Genomic DNA, 23329 nt, shown 5'->3' with positions numbered 1-23329 from the left:
CTCCCCACCTACACTCACCTTTACTGGCTCCATCCCCGCCTCTTTGACCTGTCTGTCTCCTCTCCACCTATCTTCTCCTCTATCCATCTTCTATCCGCCTCCCCCTCTCTCCCTATTTATTTCAGAACCCCCTTCCCCTCCCTCATTTCTGAAGAAGGGTCTAGGCCCGAAACGTCAGCCTTCCTGCTCCTCTGATGCTGCTTGGCCTGCTGTGTTCATCCAGCTCTACACCTTGTTATCTCTATTGGTGAAAGTCGAGCTATTTTTCCGTCTATTCTACTGATTGATTTTACATCTTTATAAATTCAGTTTCAGTCTAGTCTGGAACATGGTCTATTGGTATTGTGTTGTTCTGCCTATTGAATGGTAAACAGATCATGCTGAGCTACCTCAACATTTTTCTAGTGTGTAACTTAAATTTTAAGTATTAACACTGCAAGATGGTATCCACATATTTCATACATGAGCTATTCACGCTTCATTTAAAGGGCGCATAACTAGCTCATGGAATCTAGCATACTATGAACATAGAGAGTTAGGAGAAGCTTGAATTGTAATGGTACTGACTAACTCACTGAACAAATCAAGTTATCTGATCAGTTACTCGCTTTTCTCACTGTGCTTTATCTGGGCAGTTTGCTAGTCAGGAGGAGAAGAGGCAGAAAAATGAAAGGTTACAGCAGCACCAGAAACATGAAAATCAGATGAGAGACCTTCAGCTCCAATGTGACGCCAATATTCGGGAATTGCAGCAGCTACAGGTAAAATTATATTATGGTGCACACATGTCATAATTAATCCAAAGGACACTGCCAACCAGTGTTCCCTCTGATTTTTCTGGAGGCTGTGCGGAACTCGGACAAGTACATCGAGTGGAAGTTATATTGCGATTTCTTTTGCAGTTCGTTTATCAATTGTTAAAAGCATTCATTTATATTATTTTACAGTTGCAGGTATTCTACCTGCTAAAATAAACAAAATTGTTCGCTCACCTCAGCAGTTGGGGACCGCTTAAGTGGTGGCACTATGTACACCACAAATACTATGTGACCAAAAAGAGGAGGCTCGTAATTTATTTACTGCTTTTTGTTGGCAGCTTTTTGCACCTGTCTTTATTTGCTGCCCAATGGTGGTATACTGCATCTAGGTTGATATCTTGTCCAGATGAAATGTACAAATTAATTTGCATCAAGTTGCCCAAGTGATCTATTTCTAATCTGCAGGATTTGCACTTAATCAAATTCGTGAGGCTAAATTCACGCTTATAGTCAGCACTTGATGCCTGAAATATTGCACAGAGGTCCAAAAGAATGGAGATTTCATGAGTTGGTCAACTTTTAGGGCACAGTCCAACAAATCACAAAGTTTGAATGGAACTTGCCTTGATTTTTTCCACAATCACTTTTTTAAAATCAGAGTTTTGTTCAGATATCTTTGTAGCCACCCTGTCATAGTTTGATATGTGGAATATTTCAGTATCAGTGGCACAACACTGTCTTTTACAAATGCATAATCGATTGTCTTGATGATTACAAATTCCTCATTTGGAATTCTGCTTTCCAGGTGGTCACGTAGCAATTGAATAAATTGAAGGATTGTGGTTGTGTCCAATCACTGTTGAGAGCAACCAGTACTACGTTAACTTCATAACTCCAATGAAAATGTTCATCTAAATACTGAGTCATGAGTTTATTGATCTTGGACTTTGCAAATTGCACAGCTTCGTTTGTTGGCAAACAGGTGCTCTGCAAGTATTTGCACAGTGATGCCAGTTTATGTAGCACAGAGTTCAGAGCTGTCAGCGTAATGTGATATTTTGGCTTGGTGAGCATTTTCAGGCAATACTTGTTGGTTATTCACTTGCTCTATGCAGTACTTGATTGAGACATTTTAGTTTTGCATTAGTGCACTCACTACAAAGTGTCTTGACTAGTCACTTAACTTCATTCAGAGGCTGAAGTGCCACTGTACCACACTCTGTGCATTGGTAAAATTCTAAAATTGTCCTTTTTTCACAGTTGATCTGCTGAACAACGTAGATGTTGTTCTTAAAAGCATTTCAGTTATCTTGCATAATTGACACCTGTATCCAAGTATCATCTGTTCCCAGTCCTCCTCTGAGCTATGCAACGCAGTTTTTAACAAATGTTTGATTTCACATCACAAGACTCCAGTTACTCCGTTTTCCTTTCCCAGCATAACAGAAGTTCTGTCTGATGCAAACATCACCATCTTGTGTAAATCAAGGCCACTATTGACGTAAAAGTAATTGATTGCTGTTACAATGAAGTCAATTTCAAAATAAGTCAAAGACAGTCTTGACAGCATGTTCAGATTCTGGTCAAAATTTGATGTACAAAATCGAAATTTTTTCTATTAAAATGTCTGTACTTCGGTCACTATCCATACGTGAAAACTCGATTTGTGAATTTCATCCAAGAGCAATCTGTTATGATAAAAGTCAACACATTCCACAAATTCACAGGCATAATTTTTGCTGTGCCAGCTCTCAATAATTGCTCTGTACTTCGCCACATGATCATGAACATTTTGCGTGGAAAGCATGGACGCGTTCATTTTTACTGCAAGTGTAATATTACCAATCAGAGTTTCCACCATATCGGACATATTCTAAACTTATCGGGAAAACAAATTTTAAATTATGGAAGAGAAATGTAACTTGGGATTGCGTGATGTGTTAGGTCCTTCTGGAATAGCTGCCAGCTTCTCAGACCTCATTCTTGATCCTCCTGGTCACTGCTAAGAAGAGTAAGCCCCATAGGATTGCCTGAATCCATTCCTACAGCTTTCGATTCTCATTCCTTACTGGAATTGATATAACCTGGCTTTTTTACCCGTCCCTGATCATAAATTTCACAAATAGCCTTGAACTGGAGTGATTGTGTGACCAAGCCCCAACTAACTTCCAAAGGCCTGACCTTTCTGGTGGTGCATAGAGGATCCTGGAATTCATGAGCTGTCTATCAATCTCACCTCCCCATTCCTCAATCTCACCTACTCACCTCTCCATATCCCTCAATCACCTCTTTCCCCGACCTACCCACCTTCTCCCTATGTCCCTCAATCTGACTTATTCATCTTCTCCCTCCACTGCTACCTAAATATTATGCATAACTACTCATGGTGCAGAAGTGCTGCATGTACAGTAGGTTAATAATATTTCAAACACTGCTTCTCAAACTATTTTGATATGAGATCTTTTCAAATGGATTAATAATTATCAGTATCCCCTCCACCTAAATAATTCTTTATAAGTCAATGTAAAAATGATGACTTAATGTTTTAACATTTTAATGTTGCTTTTATGAAGTGGATATTATTTACTCATCTCAATGAGATTAGTGTGCCTGCTTGTTCATGTCTGGTCAGTCCATTATCAGCAGGAGCATGGCAGTGTGGGGGATGGTCAGTAAACACTGGACTTGACTATGGCTCTCGGGAACTATAAACCACACCTTATCCAGATCTGAATGGCAATAGATAGTACAAGACACAAAGGGAACCCTGCACTTCCTGCCCTGGTCTGCCTGATCATTACTAAACTGTGAAATATTCACCATCTGAACGCTCTTAGCTCTTAGCTCTTAGACGATACCACAGTGGCTTCAAGCTGCTGTTCAGACTTTGAAAGCTGGACATGAGCGACTCCCGGCTGATAACATTTACTGCTCATGGTTGGCCAGGGCACAACCCACATGGCTCAGGAAGAACATTTGATTGGACTGAGATGAGTTGATATGTTACTATTCTAGACTATAAAACTAGACTTACCAGAAATAAAATTGAAGACTTAAAAAAGATGAGTTTAAAAATTAAGCCTCAAATTAACTTTAAAGGCAATCAGCCAAAATAAAAAAAACTATAAATATACCCTCCATCATGATCTTTGCCTTGGGTTTTGCTATTCCTTTCTCTTGGGACTGAGTCTCTCATTACTGATCCAGTTTCTACCTGTGAATTACTTTACCCCTGGTCCAATGTCATCATTGGTATTGCGTTTTGCATCTATGTTCATTTGTGTGAATCCCATTGCAGCTTGATGACTATCTTTGTCTAATCTCCTCCTCCTGGCAGAATGAAAAGTGCCATTTGCTAATTGAACACGAGACACACAAGCTGAAGGAGGTGGATGAAGAGCACGGTCAGGAGCTGAAGGAGTGGAGGGACAAGCTTAGACCCAGGAAGAAGGTACAGAAATCACTGAAGTATATTTACTTGGATTCAAACGTGTAGTTTGCAGTGAAATTTCTAAAGCACTAAGTGAAGAAATATTGGTAGCTGCAAATACCAGTTTCAGCATTAAACATTCCCAGACTCCTCCAAAATTGAAGCAGTCCATGTTCAATGCAACAAGATCTGGACAATATCCAGGCTTGGACTGACAAATGGCAAGTAACATTCACGCCATTCAAATGGCAAGCAATGACCATCGCCAGTAAGACACAATCTAATGACTGTCCTTTTGACGCTCAATGCTGTTACCATCACTGAATCCCCCACTATCCCTTAGGATTACCATTGACCAGAAATTCAACTGGACTCGTCACATAAACACAGTGGCTATAAGAACAGGTTAAAGGCTAGGAATACTGCGGTGAATAACTCACCACCTAGCTCCCAAAGACTGTCCACCATCTACAAGGCACAGATCAGGAGTGTGATGGAATACTTCCCACTTGCCTGGATGGGTGCAACTCCAACAATGCTCCTAGATTTGACACCATCCGGGACAAAGCAGCTCACTTGATTGGTACTACATCCACTATCCCCACCACTGACACTCCGTAAGAGCAGTGTGTACTATCCACAAGATGCACTGTAGAAATTCACTAAAGCTCCTTAGACAGCACCTTCCAAACCCAAAACCACTTCCATCTCGAATGACAAGGGCAGCAGATAAATGGGAACACCACAACCTGCAAGACCCCCTCCAAGCCACACACCATCCTGTCTTAGAAATGTATCGCTGTTCCTTCATTGTTGCTGGATCAAAATCCTGGAATTCCCTCCCTAACAGCATTGTGGGTCAACCTACAGCATGTGGACTGCAGAGGTTCAAGAAGGCAGCTCACTACCATCACCTCAAGGGCAACAAGGGACAGGCAATAAAATACTGGCCAGCCAGTGACATCCACGTCCCACAAGTGAATTATATAAAAAAAAAATCAGTTAAGATAGCTGACCAAGTAAAGAACTGTCTTCCTTCCTTTTCTTCTGTCCCAAAAATGTGAACTTCAGTGAAAATCCTATCCATGACAGCCTGTGTGTCCTTGATTTGAACTCCCTGCACCAACCATCTGGTGAGCTCTGAACAATTTTTGCTGTTCGGTGGCAATAGCAGTAGTATGCTATCAAGTCTCCAATTTTTACATACCCTTCTTATAACCGTACTCTGTTATCCAGAATAGGCTAGACTCCCACATTGTGGCTCTCCAACTTAAAGGAATAAGTCAGTGAACCAGATGGATGGCTGCGAACGTGAGACTAAATCAATCAAGGAAACAATGATGCATATTCAGGCAGTCACATAGCTTGGTCATTACTGTAATGCATAACGTTCATCAAAGATATCCAGGATATCAGCCAAATGTCTGCATAGAAAATGAAAAATTCCCCTTTTGTCTCTTAATAATTTCTTCATTCACTGTTTTCCCTATCCTAACAAATCTTAGGAAATCTGCAGTAGGAATCCTCTGATGTCAGAGCTTTCTGTTGATGGAGGAGTGGAGCTGCTGAGGAATGTCAGTTGATCAATCTGTTTTGTGCGCACTTCATCTAACTCATTGATATAGACAGTAAATAGTTAAGCTCTAAGCACTGAACAGCATGGTGCCCCACTGGTTGCAATCTACTAATTCAAAAATGACCCATTTATTTTTTCTCCATATTGTGCTCATTACCAATCCTTGGTAGTATAACTGTCAAAGCACTTATATCTGGAGTTGAAAGCTAGTCTCAATAATGGTGACCATGAAATTTTAAATGATTGTCATAAAAACCCATCTGAATAAACTAATGCTCTTTAGGAAAGAAAATCTGCTGTCCTTGCCAGGGTTAGCTTACGTGACCCACACTGTATCAAGCCTAACTGCCCTATGAAATGGCCTAACAAGCCACTTCATTCAAGGCTGACTGGGGATGGGTGACAAATACTGACCTGTCAGCAATGCCTACATCCCATGAAAGAATTTTTAAAAGACACAGAACTAACATGTTTTGAGAGTCTGCAAATGTGAAAGAGCAATTGTGAAATTGATGCCTGAAACAGTTCAGGCTGTATTTTCTGTGCAGAATTCAGGGACCTCTGCTTTACATTTAACATATGATTAATAACTACTTCCTGAGGGTGCAGTGCAAAGTGAAAAGAATAAACTCTGTAAGGTTAGAGTTCACCCTTGCAGTGTTTGCAACACAGCCATTTCTCGATGACTGGAAAGTTCCTCTGGTGATATTTTTCTCGGTGCCTGCTCTAAACACCACTCCTTAGCTATAGACTCCATTCCTCTCCCAAACTATCTGAGACTAAACTATACTGTTCAGCACGTTAGTGTCACATTTAGCCCAAGGTGTGCTCCCAACCCACGTTCATACCATCAGCAAAATAATCTATTTTCACATCCAAACGTTGGATTTACCTCAAATCATCTGTTACAGAAATAGTCAAGACTGCCTCCGCTACCCAAAGACTTCCAATAAGATGATGGTGGAGTAGGGCTTCTGAGCATGGGGCTAGTCTGCTTTTCTTCTCATTTCTATTTTTTTCTCTCTTCCCTCGCTTTTTTTAAACTTCTATTTTGTTTTACTTACCTCTTGGAGAAAAGCTCGGTCTCGGCAACAACATCAGTGGTGAGTGGGTCCAGCAGCGTGGATTCATGGTGGTGGCTTTGGAGAGTTTGAGTTCCAGTCGGCTTGTGCGTCAATGAGACAGTCCTAGCACCGACTCGTGGCTGCCACTGCAGAGGCGAGTTTGGGTTCCTAGTGGCTTCTGCATCCAGTGCAGATTGATAGAGATGGCAGCAGAGGCAAGCTTGGGCCCAGTACAAGACCCAGTGGGATCAGCAGCAGCTGCTTCAGTGAAGTGGGCCCAAAGCAGACGCAAGGCGACGGGTCAAGTTTGTGCCGATGTGGTACCCAGCAGCATCAGTGGCATCTGCATTGTCAAGGTCTACTGAGGACTCATAGTGGCAAAGGCTTTGTTGGGAGGTGGTGCTCAAGAGTGGCGACTTTTGTTCCAGCAGCGGTCACACGGCGAAGGGGACTCAGGCCTGGCAAACAGGCGCATGGCCCAGGATGGAACACTTGACAAGAAGGACTGTAAAGTTGGACACTTCCTTTATTTCTTTGTTTTTCTACCTTTATAGTCAATGTTTTGATTTATTTTTCTATGTTTTAAGATGGCGCCACAGTATGGCGACACTACACAACACTTTTCACTGTATTTTGTGACAATAAATAAATCAATCCAAAACCACACTCTTCCAGCTATTGCGAAGTTGGGTACAGTACTTGTGCATTGGGAGGCAAGAGGTTAGAATTTGGTGTTTGTAAAATGCTAGGGGAATGTAGTATTGCATGATCCCTTTAAAAGATGATGTACTTTTTCTATGCTTAAAGATTTAAAATGGATGTCTGTGAGCAGCAGCTTGAAAGTTTAAGTACACAGAGCACCCAACTTGAAACATTTGTATCAAAAGACCATATAGTTAGCAGGCCAAGCAGCAGTTTTTACCAAGACAACAAGTTTTGAATTTAGCCAATCAATTTGAACCAGGCACTTAGATACCAAAAATCAATTAAATTTAAATCTGATGGTTTTGACAACATAGGACCGATCGTAAGAAATTGATATGTCATCAAGGGTATAAAAGAAGGGGGCTGTTGGATAAAACCCCAGAGTTAACAGCCATCTGCCAGAATTAACAGCCCTCAGCTCTGGAGAGAATCACTGGCTCTCTCAGACTCATCTAAATCTTAGAGAAAGCACCATCCAAATAACAAAGGTACCCACAGCACAAGCAGTTAACATTCCTGGCAGAAGAATTGACACAGAAGGCATTCCTGACAGTAGAATTGACAGAGAAGGCACAGAACATTCCAGAAGACATGTAACCTGGCTGTAGTTTCAAGAGACTAAATTCTTTTTTAAATATGTACTTGGGGTTTGTTAATAGTTTAGTTAATTTATTCACTGTTAGAGTTAGATAAACAAATTGTGACTTGATTGTAAAGTGAGTGTCAGGGGTTTAGTTTATTTAACCACTGGAAGTTGCTGAGCGGCAGGTTACACCATTTTTCACTCTCCTTTTACAGATTGTAGGTCAAGGTACTCCTCTTTAGGTGTTTTGTTTTTAGTTCTCAGAGGGTGTCAGAGTCAACCTCCGCTTTATAACAAATTGGGAGCTCTTTCAGGATTTGGACAGATCTGAATGGATTTGGGGTACGAAAATTCCCAGCAAATTTAAACATACTTGGGGACAAGTGATCTACATCTTTACATAAAACCTAAGTGAGAAGTGGAAAATCTGTTTAATTTCTGTTGCTTGTTGGTTAAATCAAAAGTGGGGAAATGGCTCTTTAATCTTGCTAAAGAGAGTTGAAGATGCTTCCCAAATTTTCCCAGAAAGTTTGAAAAGACAGAAAAAGGGAGGATACTTCTGGAATTAGCAGATGGGCTAAAATTGGGTTTAACGAGGGATTAAAAGAAAGCTGAAATTGTAACCGAGTTAGTCAAGCATTTAGATATAGCAGAGAAACAGTCAAGTGCAGTCGAGTTAGAAAAGATTAAATTGCAAATGAGACAATTGGAGTTAGAAAGGGAAAAATACAGAGAAGAGAGGGAACTGAAACATTTGAATTACGGTTAAAAGCAGAAGAGAAAGAAAGGGAAAGAAGGTTCCTAGCTGAACAAAAAGAACTGGAGAGGATAGCATGGCAGAAGAAAGGGAAAGAATGTTTGAGTTGGAAAGGATGAAGTTGGAACTTGAAGCAAAAAGAATTCATATGACAGAAGTAAAAGTACTAGATAGAAGTGATGATGAGCAAACTTATCATAGCCAACAGCCTGTTAGGGATATATACAAATATGCCCAAACATTACCAAAATTCAATGAAAAAGATGTAGAAACCTTTTTCATTTCCTTTGAGAAATTAGCTGAACAGATGAACTGGCCAGAGGATATGTGGGTAATATTAATTCAGACGAAGTTGGTAGGCAGGGTTGGTGAGGTGTTTGCAGCACTGTCAAAGGAGGTGTCAAGAGAATATGAAGAAGTTAAGTAGGCTATTTCGAGTGCCTACAAATTGGTACCAGAAGCATATACACAATGGTTCAGAAATGTAAGAAAGGAACCAGGTCAGACTAATGTTCAGTTTAAAAGAATTAAACAGAGCAACTTGGACAGATGGGTGAGAGTATTAAAGATAGAAAAGACATATGAAAATCTTAGAAATATTATTCTGCTGGAGATGTTTAAAAACTCACTTTCAGAAGTGATCAGAACTCATGTTGAGAAACAAAGTTAAAACAGCGAGAAGAGCTGCAGAGATGGCGGATGAATACGCATTAGTGCATTAATCAAAATCTAGTTTCATTCCGTGGGGGATAGAAATTGGGCGAGAGGGAGATCCTTCAATGAAAAGCAAAAAGTAGATCACGTTGCAAAACAGTTTATCGTACGTGAAGAAAGAAACCCCAGAGGGTAGAAAGGAGGTGAAAGACCTCAGGTGTTTTCACTGCAATAAGGTGGGACATACAAAATCATAATGCTGGTGCCTTAAGAAAGGCACTGCAAAAAAGGATGCGGTAAAGATGCTAAACCAGTGGGATAGTTGAGGTAGTGAAGGAAATCTCGAAGTCGAGGAGCTGCAGGAGAGTGCACAGCCTAGTCACGGGCTGGATAGTAAGATAGCGCCCAATCTCTTCAAAGACTTCAACTGTACAGGTAAGATTTACTCAGGTAGAACAGGGGAGTAGGTAAAGAAGTTAAAATGTTGAGAGATACAGGAGCTAGTCAGTCTCTTAATAGTAAGGGATGAAAATATTTGCATTCCTTCTGAAATAATGCCCAAGAGAGTGGTAATCTGTGGAATAAATAGAGGGGAATAGTGTTCCCCTGTGTAAGATAAGGCTAGAAAGCCCAATCAAGACTGGGGAAGTGATAGTGTTTATTCTTAATGCAGTTTATTCTTGGAAACAAAATAGCTGGATCACAGGTGGGAGTGATGCCCATTGTAGCAGAAAAGCCAAAAGAAAACCAGGGAACTGAGGAGTTAAAAGAAAAATACCCTTGAATTTTACTGGACTGTGTGGCGACAAGATCCCACAGCCGTAAGTCAAGAAGGGAAAAGGGAAGAGAAAGATGAAGACGTTGAGGTCCAGTTCGCTGACACTATGATTGATGAGATGGTAAAGGAACAAACCTAAGCAGGTAGAGGATCGGGCAGAGGTGTTTAGTTCTGAAAGATTAATGGAGTTACAATAAAACGATGAGACGATAAAGAATTTGTATCGTAAAGCCTACTCGGAAAAGGAATCAGAATTTATTCCAGAATCCTATTACCTTAAGAATAAAATCTTGATGCGGAAATGGAGACCTTGGTAGGTTAGTGCAGATGAGAAATGGGAGGAAGTTCACCAGATTGTATTGCTGGTAGGTACAGACAGTAAGTATTGCGGGTAGCACACGAATCACTGACAGGAGGTTATCTAGGAGCAAGGAAGACTCGAGCTAAGATACAGAAGCATTTCTATTGGCCTGGATTACATAAAGATGTGGTTGAATTTTGCCGTACCTGTCATACGTGTCAGATGGTGGGAAAGCCACAGGCAGTGATAAAACCAGCGCCTTTGATGCCAATTCCCACATTTGAAGAACCTTTCATGTGGGTTATAATTGATTGTGTGTAGGCCCCCTCCCTAAAAGCAAAAGTTGGAACTAGTATTTGCTAACCATAATGGACGTGTCTACCAGGTTTCCAGAGGCAATTCCATTACAGACTGTCAAGGCAAAAAAGGTTGTGGAGGAGTTACTTGCTTTCTTTACCCATTTTGGAATACCCAGGGAGATTCAGTCAGACCAACAGTCCAATTTTACTGCTAAATTATTTGAGGAGGTCACGGATAGTTTAGGCATCAAACACTTTCAATCAGTCCGCACCATCCTGAATCCCAGGGAGCAATGTCTATAGGGTCTGATGCCATATTTTCAATGTTGAGGGCTTCTTGCCAAGATTACCCAAATGATTGGGATAAAGGAATCCCATTTCCATTAGAGATGCTCCAAATGAATCGACTGAGTTCACTCTATTTGAATATTTGGACACAAAGTAAGAGGGCCTTTAACATTAAGTAAGGAAAAATTGATAGGTCTGAATCGGACATCTCTCAATTGGATAATTTATCTGAGGTGAGAGAAAAATTAAGCCGAGTAGGCGAATCAGCTAGACAACATTCGAAGGTGACACAGTACCTAATGAAACAAGCAGCAGATAAGAAATCTAAAATTTGTACATTTGCCTGTGGAGATAAAATATTGATGCTGTTACCAGTGGTAGGAGAACCCTTCTAAAGCAAGATGTATTGGTTCCTATCAAATTAGGAAGAAGTTAAGTCAGATGAATTATCTAGTAAAAATGCCAGATAGGCAAAAAAAGTTATCAGGTATGTCATGTGAATGTGCAGAAACATTTTGACAGGGAAAGGGAACTGGAGAAAGAGATATTAGTTACTGCCACTCAGCATGAGGAATTAAATCCAGGTGATTTAGATTTTGATGTGCTTCAGAATAAATTGAATAATGAGGAAGTTGTTAAGGAATGGGATAGGGTACTGTGCTATCTGTCTTAGGAACAGCGAACTGAATTGAAAGATTTGTTACATTGCTTTGACAACCTATGTACAAATAGAATGGGGCGAACTAATACTGTAGTACATGAGGTTGGTGTAGAGAATGCTGATCTGATAAAACAACACCCCCTACAGGCTTAATCCTCTCAAAGCAGCAGATGTTCAGAAGGAAGTGGAAGCAATGCTCCAAAAAGACATCATAGAGACAAGTCAAAGCGAGTGGAGTTTGCTGATCATGTTGGTTTCCAAACCTGATGGTACTCAATGATTCTGTGTAGATTATTGGAAGGTCAACATCGTGGCGAAATCTGACTCGTACCCACTTCCAAGGCTGAAGGACTGTGTGGAAAATGTAGGACAAGCCACTGAGATCACAAAGTTGGACTTACTTTGTGGTTACTGGCAAGTACCTTTGCCAGAGAAAGTGAAAGAAGCTTCTGGTTTTGTAACCCCAAAAGGGCTATATCAAGTAATGCCCTATAGAATAAAAAACACCAGCAACTTTTCAAAGACCTAGGAACAGAGTTGTGGCAGGATTGACTAACTGTGCCATCTACATCGTGCCATCTACATCGATGTCAAGAAACGATTGGATGCACTGGATACCGCAAAGGCTATAGGCCTTGACAATATTCAGGCAATAATACTGAAGGCTTGTGCTTTAGAACTTGACGCTCCCTAGACAAGTTCTTCAAGTACAGTGACAACACTGGCATCTATCTGACAATGTGGAAAATGCCCAGCTATATCCCGTACATGAATCGCAGGACAAATCAAATTCGGCCAATTATCACACCATCAATCCACTTTTGACCATCAGTAAAGTGATGGAAGGTGTCATCAACAGTGCTATCAAGCAGCATCTGCTCAGCAGTAGTATGCACAGTGATGCCCAGTTGGGATTCTCCCAAGGCCACTCAGCTCCTAACCTCATTACAGTCTTGTTTCAAACACTGACTAAAGAGCTGAATTCCAGAGGTGAGGTGAGAGTGACAGCCTTTGACATCAAGGCCACATTCGATTGACGTGGCCTCAAGGAGCCCTAGCAAAACTGGAATCATTGGGTATGGGGGAGGAGCAAACTCTCTGCTGCTTGGAGTCATACCTGACACGTAGGAAGATGGTCATGTTTGTTGCAAGTCAGTCATCTCAGCTCCAGGACATCTCTGCAGGAGTTCCTCAGGGTAGCGTCCCAGGCTGAACCATCTTCAGCTGCTTCACCAATGACCTTCCCTCCATCATAAGGTCAGAAGTGCAGATATTCGCCAAAGATTGCACAATGTTAAGCACCATTCACAACTCCTCATACTGAAATGGACCATGTTCAAATGCAACAAGATCTAGAGAATATCCATGCTTGGGCTGACAAATGGGAAGCAACATTCATGCTACACAAATACCAGGCAATGACCATCACCAATAAGAGACAATCTAACCACCACCTGTTGACATTCAATGGTGTTACTATCACTGAACCCTCCACTGTCAACATCCTTAGGGTTGCCGTTGACTAGAAGCTCAACTGGAATCACCACATAAACACTGGCTACAAGAGCAGGTCAGGTGCTAGGAATGCTGTGATGAGTAACTCACCTCTTGATTACCCAAACCCTGTCCACCATCTACAAGTCACGTGCCAGAAGTGTGATGGAATAGTCCCCACTTGCCTGGATGGATGCAACTCCAACAACACTTGAAGCTTTTACACTATTTACAACAAAACAACATGCTTGATAGGCAGCACATCCTCTATGCATGCTAGATATCGCCCCCAATTCCTTGAATTCTTAGCTTATAATCTTTAATGTGAAACCTTGCTGATACTTTTTGGAAGTCCAAGTAAACCACATCAGCTGGTTTCTCTTTACCAACCCATAGCTGCATTGAGTTGTCTTTTCCACCAATATGCAGATGGGATAGTCATTCAATATTTATTTCATTTTATAGGTTGACCACTTAATTTATTCTCTTAAAACGCAATACAAATCACAGCACTCGATTGAGAGAATTATAAATGGTGCTTAGTAGATTTTTGCAAAAGAAGGAAACATCTGATAGAAGTCCCATTATTCCTAGAAAAGGAACAGTGTGACAGTTCTAGTAACAAATATGTGTGAATTCAGTATCTTGGGATAAATATTCACAGCAGTTATTGCATGCAGTGTCTTCAAGACTTCAGTGACTGGATGATTTATGGAGAAAATAAATATTAAGTCAAGATGCTACCTAAATCGAGAAATGTGTGGAATCTTCTGATTATGCAAAGATTGTTTAACATCACAAAGCATTGCAGAGGTTCCTCTTGCTTTGATTTTTGGGGAGCAGCAAGAATTACAAAAATTTGTATGAACAAATGCTATCCCAGAAGAAAAGGATTCTGTCTAGAACTGGGATAAAGGAGCACCCATGATGCAGGTCTCCTGAAGCAAAGTAATGTTTTGTAAAGGCTGCCGCTTCCAATTGTGCATGGATTGATTTGGACTCCCCTCATTTGGTTATCAGTCATAAAAACTACTTCCTCTTCCAGTTCACATTCTCTGGAGCTGCAGTTGTCCGGCAATCAGAGAAATATTGCCCTTTTTATATCAAAGTCTGACCAGTTAAACGTTGAACTGCAGTGGTTCAAGAAGGCAGCTTACCACCACAATCTCAAGGGCAACTAGTGATGGGCAGTAAATACTGGCCAGCCAGTGACGTGCATATCTCACAGACGAATATATAAGGACTAGAGAGGGTAAACATGCAAAGGATGTTTCTGAAGACTGGGAGTCTAGAACCAGGGGTCACAGTCTAGGATATAGGGTTTAAGTCTGAAATGAGAAGTTTCTTCACCCAGAGTGATGAGCATGTAGAATTCTCTGCCACAGAAAGTGGTTGATGCCAAAACATTGAATTGTTTTCAGGAAGGAGTTACGTACAGTTCTTGGGGCTAAAAGATCAAAGGGTCTGGGGAGAAAGCAGGAACAGGGTACTTTGGATGATCAGCCATGATTGTATTGAATGGCGGAGCAGGTTCAAAGAACCTACTTGTGCTAATATTTTCTATGTTTCTCCGTAATTGCTGCATCATTGGTGCTCTTGCCTTAAGCTGCTTGTGCCCCAAGTTCTTGAATCTCCTGCCTACACCTCTCTATATCTCTACCTTGCTTTCCTCTTTTATGACGTTCCTTAAAACCTACCTTTTTGTCAAAACTTTTGGTCATCTGACTTAATATTTCCTAGGTCATATTTTATTTTGTAATGTTCCTGTGGAGTGTCTTGGACCATTGTATTATATTAATAGGATGATGTGTATCTGAATACAATACAACATTACTTTTGTCTTAGTAGTCATAAATTATATGCCTTAATGTGGAAAGCATACTCAAAGTGGTTAATAACTAAACTGAGATCGCTTGGAATCTATGGTCAGTTTAAACTGAAATAATTTCCTTTTTGTCTGTAATTTATTCAAGTGTACCTCCTTTGTACCTTGACTATATTTGCTGGTGAACAGTGCTTCTGTGAGATTCACTAACTTTTTGTCCGAAATCCATTTCAGGCTTTAGAGGAAGAATTTGCTCGCAAGCTGCAGGAGCAGGAAGTCTTTTTCAAGATGAGCGGAGAATCTGAATGCCTCAATCCTTCTGCACAGAGCCGTATTTCCAAGTTCTACCCTGTCCCAAGCCTGCATTCTACAGGATCCTAATTGCAGGGCTCCCAGGAGTTTCTGTTACTCTTTCAGTAAACACCTATTTATGATAGTGCTGATCCGGTCACCTGCAGCAGGACTCTCTGGTGCCCCTTTACCATCTTTGAGTTTGAAGACCGTCAGAATGCAGCTGTTGAATTTACATGTTTTGAACCTTATTGGACTGTTTGCATCTGGAAATCCTGGATAAGATGCATGACTGCATTTCCTAGTGGTCCGAAGTGGAAGACAGGATGGGAGTGGTGTGTCTATATCATTCATAGCACAATTTTAATAATTTATAATACTCTCCTTTTGCCTCATCTTTTGGTCCCATTGTCTGTTGGCCAGACAGCAGGAAAATAGGCTCCAGGTTCCTGTATTGAGTCACAATAGATCTCTCTGTGCAGAGACGTATGCTGAAGATGCAAAGCGAGTTCTGGTGAAATGGTAACAGTTGTCAAATGAATCATGGAATATTGCTGTGTCTGAGGGTTTCCATTGCAATTAGCAGGTTTTAATACATATTGCAGATTCCTGAATTATTCTGAGCTATCTAATAGTTTATCGATCAAACCAGAAGTAAACATTTACAACTCTGCAGATCTGGCAGCACCTGTGGAGAGAAAAATGAGTTTGTGTTTCAGGTCTGTTCCTATCGGAGCTAATGGAAGTCACTAACCTGAAATATTAGCTCTTGTTTCTGTCTCCACAGATGCCATTGCAGTTGTTTTGTGTGAATGAATCACTAGCCATTGCATTTCAGCCTTTTTGTGAAAAGTGACATGCATCCCAATGACACACAAACCCTAAAACAGGAATATGACCATGCTGTAACCTTTGACTGTTACTGAGCAAAAAATCTCTTTGCACTTCATGCCCCCACTAAGCTAAATTGGAGCTTAGGAACAATAAAATTACAATACCACAGCACTCTGCGGAGTTCAGTCGGTGTATGGGGACCCACTGTGTACGGCCTAGAGCTTGAACTGTAGAGCATCTGGAGAAGCTTGATTCAGATGAATGGAATTATGCATGATTTGTGGAAACTAAGTGATGTTTAGACCCTATTTGGCATAAAATACTGGAAGCATGGTAAAATATTCTGGTATCATCTTGGTTGCTTAGAAGCACATGAATTTAGCAAATCATGCATTCAAACTCCCTACCACTTCTGTAAACAACCGTCACTGCGTTTTCCATAAACAACCGTCACTGCGTTTTCTGTAAACATTGTTACATTTCCAAAAAAAACTTGCATTTCCCTAAATCCCAGGGCAGGCAGCAGCCTAGTAGTATTATCACTAGACTATTAATCCAGAAACCCAGCTGATGTTCTGGGGACACTGTTTCAAATCCCACCAAAGCAGATGGTAGAATTTAAATTCAATAGAAAAAAAAATCTGGAATTAAGAGTCTAATGATGATCATGAAACCATTGTCGATTGTCAGGGAAAACCCATCTGGCTCATTAATGTCCTGAAGGGAGGAAATCTGCCATCCTTAGCTGGTCTGTTCTACATGTGACTCCAGACCCACAGCAATGTGGTTGACTCTGAACTGCCCTCTGGGCAATTAGGGATTGATAATAAGTGCTTACGCAGGCAGTGATGCCCTCATCTCATGAATGAATTCTAAAAAAACGTTGCTGCATTTCCCTAAATAATTCACTATGATTGATTGCATAGGTAACCATCAGTAACATTGTTGCATTTCTCCAAATAACCATCACTACTTTTTCCCTAAACAATTGTCACTACATTACTCTAAATAATGGCCACTGTTTCCCTTAAAAATTGTCACTACATTTCCTGAAATAATCATCTGTTAATTTCTCTAGATAACCATTGCTACATTTCCTTACATAATGTTACTAACCGTCATTTGTTTTCCTAAATGACCCCTGCTACCTTGCCCTAAATAACTGTCACAGCGTTTTCCCTAAACAACAATCAGTGTTTGCCTCAATAATCCTCACTGTGTCCAAGTATTTTTGAGATGCTTTGAAATGCATCTGAGAAAAATGATGGATTGCAATATCAGTGCAAAATCTTACTTGCTTTTAAAGTGAAAATTTCATAATTATTGAAGTATTTTGGCATGTTTAGCATTGTGCTGTCATGAAAGTGTTTCTCTGATTCTTCTCTAAACAGGAGTGAGGGCAGTGAGTTTATCACAGCAATGCAGTTGACTCTTAACTGCCCTCTGGGCAATTTGGGATGGGCATTAAATGCTGGCCTTGACAGCAACGCCCACATCTGTGAATGAATATATTTTTAAAAAAATGTTCTCCTATGCTTGATAAAGAGCTGCAATAAGACATCTGAGGAATTCTGGTATCAGCTGAGAGCTTATATAAAGCAAACATCCATCTCTTTGAATCAGGATTCCATTATTTTTAAAACAACAGTTTCAGTAAGTGACTCTACATTGCTTAATAACCATGGGTCTGTGCTTGCTTCATTGTGCAACCCTTCACACCTGAATCTGTGGATTGCACAGGGAAGTAACAATTATCTAATAACCAACATAATCTCTATATATCTAAATTATTTTAATGGATGATATTCTATCTGAAGTACTTCTGCTTATTTGGTTTGAGTCTATGCCTGTACTCCTGCCCCTGCACCCCAAGAGTCTATCAGATTTGATTTTGTTGAAGGGAGGAGGGTTTAAGATTGGTGAGTTTAAGCTCCACATTTGCATGTTAGTTTTGTGTGATTTATTTGGGATTGTTTGGTGTTCTGTACTGTAGAGGCGATCACACATGAGGCAAGTTGATCTTTGAAGTGTTCAGATGTGATAGCAATCAAAATTTTAGACATTTGAGGCACAAGGACCAAAACATGACACTTCGTTCAGAACTGGGTCTTTGAAAACATTGAAGACTTGCACTCCTATTCGATTGACACTTGTGAAAATTGAGTTGTCATGCAGGTAACCTGGTCAGATATCTATATTAATGATCTTGTTCCATCCACCACTGCAGAGATTCCTTTTGCTGAATATTCTACAGCAGTACTTTTCTATTTTTCACATTTATCATCCAAATAAATGCTCTGGCACTATAAATAATAAATGTTCTGGAACTTTGTGGTATCTTTTAAATTATGACCTCAGTAGCAGGTTAAGCACAAACGTGATTCCCATGTGCTTCAATGTAGTTCCACCTTGTGAGGTCACATTCACCACCGTGTGGCCTCTATGCAAGCCATCACTGTGCACAATCAGTGCAAGTTCATGAGCCATAAGAACTTTGTAGAAAAGTCGTTAAACAATGTATTTATTCTAAAAGGAGAATTTGTTATTTTACATTTTTTTCTCTTTAATTCCATAATTTTAGTTTAGAAAGTATGTTACTTTATTTTGGGGATGATTATATCCTTGAAAGGTCAGCATTTGTAGTCTCTCTAATTGCCCGTAAGAAGTTGGAAGTGAGCTGTTTTTATGAACTGCTGCAGTGCAAGTGTTGAATGGACAACCATAGTGCTGTTGGGGAGGGAGTTTCAGGAGTTCTACCGAGCAATAGTGAAAGGATGACAATATCATTCCAAGTCTGGATGGGTGTGACTTAGAGGAACTTGAAGGTATCTGCTGACCTTGACCTTATAGGTGATACAGGTTGAAAATTTGGGAGAATCTGTCAATGCAGATGCTGGTGGGAGCCCCATGGTGCACTGTGAGTGGAATCAATGAGGAGATTGCAGCCATTTTAGTGACAATTGCAGTCTTAAAATCAGTTAGGTGGGGGATGGACAAAGCTCAGTACAACACCATCAAGGGACATCTAATAATTAGAAATGGCTACATTACTATCAGTCAACTTGTGTGTGTTAATTAAGAACCTCAGAAACAGTAACAGGAGTGGGCCATTAGGCCCCTTCAGCCTGTTTGTCCATCTACGTATTCATGGCTAATTATCACTTTAGTTATACTGCCCGTTACCCATACTTCACTGAGACCAAAAATCAATCTGTTTCTTCAAAATATTCAACAATGGAACTTTGTTTGAACGGCGAAGCGGGTTCAAGTGTCCTGTTCATATATTTGTATGGTCTAAATGGTCGAATCTTTATTTCGATAATGTGCCCATGTTGTAGATTCTCTGCCTGTGTGGCTACCCAGTTAATTTGCTTTGGAATCTTGCGTTTCAATGAGATCACCTGTCCTTCTTTTCAATTCATGAAAGTATAGGCCCAATTTTCTCAGCCTCTTGTCTTTCATCCTAAAAACCACTCCAGCCTTCACTGCATCATAGAATCCCTACAGCGTGGAAGCAGGCCATTTAGCCCATTGAGTCCACACGACCCTCCAAAGAATGTCCCACCCTCCCACCCCTGTGTCTGTAACACTGCATTTCCCATGGCTAATCCACCTTGCCTGCATATTCCTGGACACGATGGGCAATTTAGCATGGCCAGTTCACCTAACCAGCATGTTTTTGGATTGTGGAGGAAACTAGAGCGCCTGGAGGAAATCCGCACAGACACTGGGAAAATTTGCAGACTCTACACGGACAGTCCCCAAGGTGGTATTTTCACTTCCAATGAAAATGTACTCTTCAAAGATGGAGACTATAACTGCACACTGTATCTCATTAAACCCCTGTAGAATTGTACTGCTGTGCTGCGTGAGTGTTCTGTTTGAAGGCGTGTCCTCTGTTCGTTCTCTATTGACACTTCATTGCGAGCCAGTTTTTTTTCTCCCTGAAGGAGAAAAAAAGTGGTTGTTTGCCACTGCATTCTGTTTTTTGGGGAGGCAGTTCTTAAGTCTACTTCAGCCAAATGAGAACCAAACCTGTGTTGTTGGCATTTTTCCAAACCACGCACTAACCATCCAGTTTCAATTGCACCAAGATTCCCTTATTCTTCAATTACCTTGAAATAAGGGCCAATATGCCATTTGGAAGCATGATTACTTGCTTCACCTTTTGAGTTATCTCTGTTTCCTTGTATGAGTGCAAGCATGACCCTTCTAAACACCAGCTTTCTCAGGTTTAACACCTTCAGAAGAAAAATCCTGCTTTTCCATTCTGACTACCAAAGTTAAAAAGATCTTAATGGTCCACGTAATATTGCCATCTGCCACTTTGGCCCACTTATATAACCTACATGTCTCGGTGGCCTCTGAGTCCTCAATTGCCAACAGACCTTAACTTTGGCTCTGATTAATTATTTGAACATTTCTTTACATTTGACCATAAAGGGTATCTTTGGGCAGTGTAAATGGAGCTTTACTCTGTCCTAACCCCATGATGCACCTGTCCTGGGAATTTTTGACAGGAACAGTGTAGATGAATATTTAGTCTGTAGCTTTTTTGCCCTGGAACTGAACATGGTAGTGTGATTTTCACCTTGAAACAAGTGTCCTGTTGCATAATTTCATGAAACAATTGTGATCGCCTCTACAGCATTGCTGAGACACTTATTTTGTTCCTGAATTTGTAGTATGTTGAGACTTGAATCATAATGAGTCCTCTAGCTTACACTTTTACATTAATCTAACAATGAACCCCAACCAAAACCATAGGAGAGCACCTGTGATCCATCACAGATCCTGTGTCCTGGATATTCCAGGATGTTACTTGTACTGTAACTGTTGGGAAACTAGTGTCTATATTTCTGATTGTAACTATAACATATGAAGGCTTTGCTACAGCTTTATATATTAGATGTTTCAATACCTAGAACTTCATTTGTTAAACTATGAAGAGAACTTATTTATGTGGATCAGATGTTCTACATAAGGTGATTATGAAGCTTTGTGTAGAAATAATTATGTAAATAAAATGGTATTACAGATGATATTTGCTGTTTTCATTTCCAAAGTTAATGTTGTTCATGATAATGCAGTCGACTATAAATCTGTAACTGCCCCATTAACTGAGGGGCAAAGTGAACAAATCATTAATTTTGGGATATTAAACTAGATTAATGTAATCAGTAAGGTTGCAGCTAAGTCCAAGTGAAGTACTGAATTCGGGTTTGGATGTGAGGCTGTGTGATTAATACATTGTCTGTCTGTTTCATATATCTTCCACAGGAAAGCTCCTGTTCTCAATTGGGGAAGCACCAAGTAGAGAAATGGTATTTCCCTAAGGAAGGGAAAATTACCTCAGTTTACATTGAGCTAAATTAAATCTCCCCAAAGTTGTGTTATGAAGCAACTGGAAGGATCTTAACTGATTTGATTTGGCAAGCAGTTGAGGGTTGGTCACTTACATTTTCTTGGTAACATTATATGAAATTGGAGAGAATTAAAGACTCATTTTTGACCATGCAAAATATCATATTACTTGTGTATATCCACTGACAGGAGAGCTCTGCACTTACTGGATACTGAAGGTTTAGCTATATTAGTTACATTTCATTTATATTACAGAAGGGGTGCCAAGACTAAGGACAATACTTAATTGGAGTAAAAATGTTGGGATGGGTGGGGTAATTTTGGTAATTGAGAGAAAAGGGATGAGCAGGATCAGGGAGAAATCAAGGCAGAAAAACAATGGAAGTAGAAACACCTACAAACTACAAGAGATTCTGATTGTTCAAGGGGTTAGTTGGATTTAGAAGAACACAGATTTATGATATCACCATTGCAAGACATTGTAAGTAGTACTAAGTGTGTTTAAAACCTTTAGAAAAAGAACCATCGTAATACTGGTGAATCTGTTAAAACAGATTGTTGAAGTTGCATGTAGTTTTGGGCACTACTCAAAAGAGACCTTGAGGTAATACCCAGCCTCGTATGAGAAAAAGAGCAGCTTGAACAATTAGGGCTAATACAAGAGATCAGATTGAACAAAAACAAAAAATGGACGCTGGACATCTGAAACAAAAACAGAAATTGCTGAAAAAACTCAGCAGGTCTGGCAGCACCCGTGGAGACAGAAACAGCCTTCCCAGACACCCTTCGTCAGTTGCAGTTGCGGATCCTGGCAATGAGAAAATGATGCTAAAACATCGAGTCTTCATCAGAAGAAACATCTAGATGGTGAACGTTAGTTTGCTCTCCGTGGATGCTGCCTGACTTGCTGTGATTTCCTGCATTTTTGTTTTCAGTACAGAGTCTAGCATCTGCAGTAATTTGCTCCCATGCAGAAACAGGACGCAGCAGGTTAGCCAGCTTCTGTGGAAAGAAACAGAATTAACATTTCATTCCTGCTCCTCTGATACTGCTTGGCCTGCTGTGTTCATCTAGCTCTACACCTTGTTATCTAACATTTCAGGTTGATGACCGTTTAGTTGCATTTAATCTGAGCACATCACTGTTGTCTATCTGTAGAAGCTGTCTCACCTAATTATTTAGGTAGTCTATGACCATTGAGCCCGACAAACAACTACAATTCCCATGATGGGTCGCGCGATGGATTGAGATACGCGTGCGCGGCAGCCGGAACGGCACGCAGTTTGAATTCAAACTGGCCAATGGGAGTGGAGACCGCAAACGGTAGTGCAACGGTTGGAAGATGTCGGATCCTCGGTGAGAAAAACATGCACGCATGGATAGAGATGGGAAGAGAGAGAAACACGGGAATAGAGAGGTGGGGAGAGTGAAAAAAGTTAGACAGGCATGAAGAGGTGGGGAGCAGGAGATACACGGGGACAGAGAGATGGAGAGAGAGACACAGACATAGGGATAGAGAGAGAGACACACACACGTAGTGATAGAGAGAGACACACACACACAGGGATAGAGAGCGAGAGAGAGACATACACAGGGATAGAGAGAGAGAGAGACACAGGGATAGAGAGCGAGAGAGACACACACACGGATAGAGAGCGAGAGAGAGA

The 23329-nt window shown here is 40.6% G+C and overlaps 1 protein-coding gene across 3 annotated transcripts in view; it reads left to right on the top strand.

Annotated features, from left to right (window-relative positions):
- The window catches only part of slka (STE20-like kinase a), a 147338-nt gene extending 125998 nt beyond the window's left edge, over positions 1 to 21340 (top strand). For all 3 annotated transcript variants that reach the window (XM_048608722.1, XM_048608721.1, XM_048608720.1), the window contains 3 exons: positions 636 to 761; positions 4096 to 4209; positions 15408 to 21340. In XM_048608722.1, the coding sequence (XP_048464679.1) occupies positions 636 to 761; positions 4096 to 4209; positions 15408 to 15554 (387 nt within the window). In that variant the 3' untranslated portion in view covers positions 15555 to 21340. The remainder of the gene's footprint in view (positions 1 to 635; positions 762 to 4095; positions 4210 to 15407) is intronic.
- The last annotated feature ends 1989 nt before the right edge of the window (positions 21341 to 23329 follow it).

This window comes from Rhincodon typus, chromosome 20, assembly GCF_021869965.1.
Source record: "Rhincodon typus isolate 14 chromosome 20, sRhiTyp1.1, whole genome shotgun sequence".
Lineage (NCBI taxonomy): Eukaryota > Metazoa > Chordata > Chondrichthyes > Orectolobiformes > Rhincodontidae > Rhincodon > Rhincodon typus.
The sequence above is the reverse complement of the archived record's forward strand: the minus strand, read 5'-3'. Positions and strand labels throughout refer to the sequence as shown.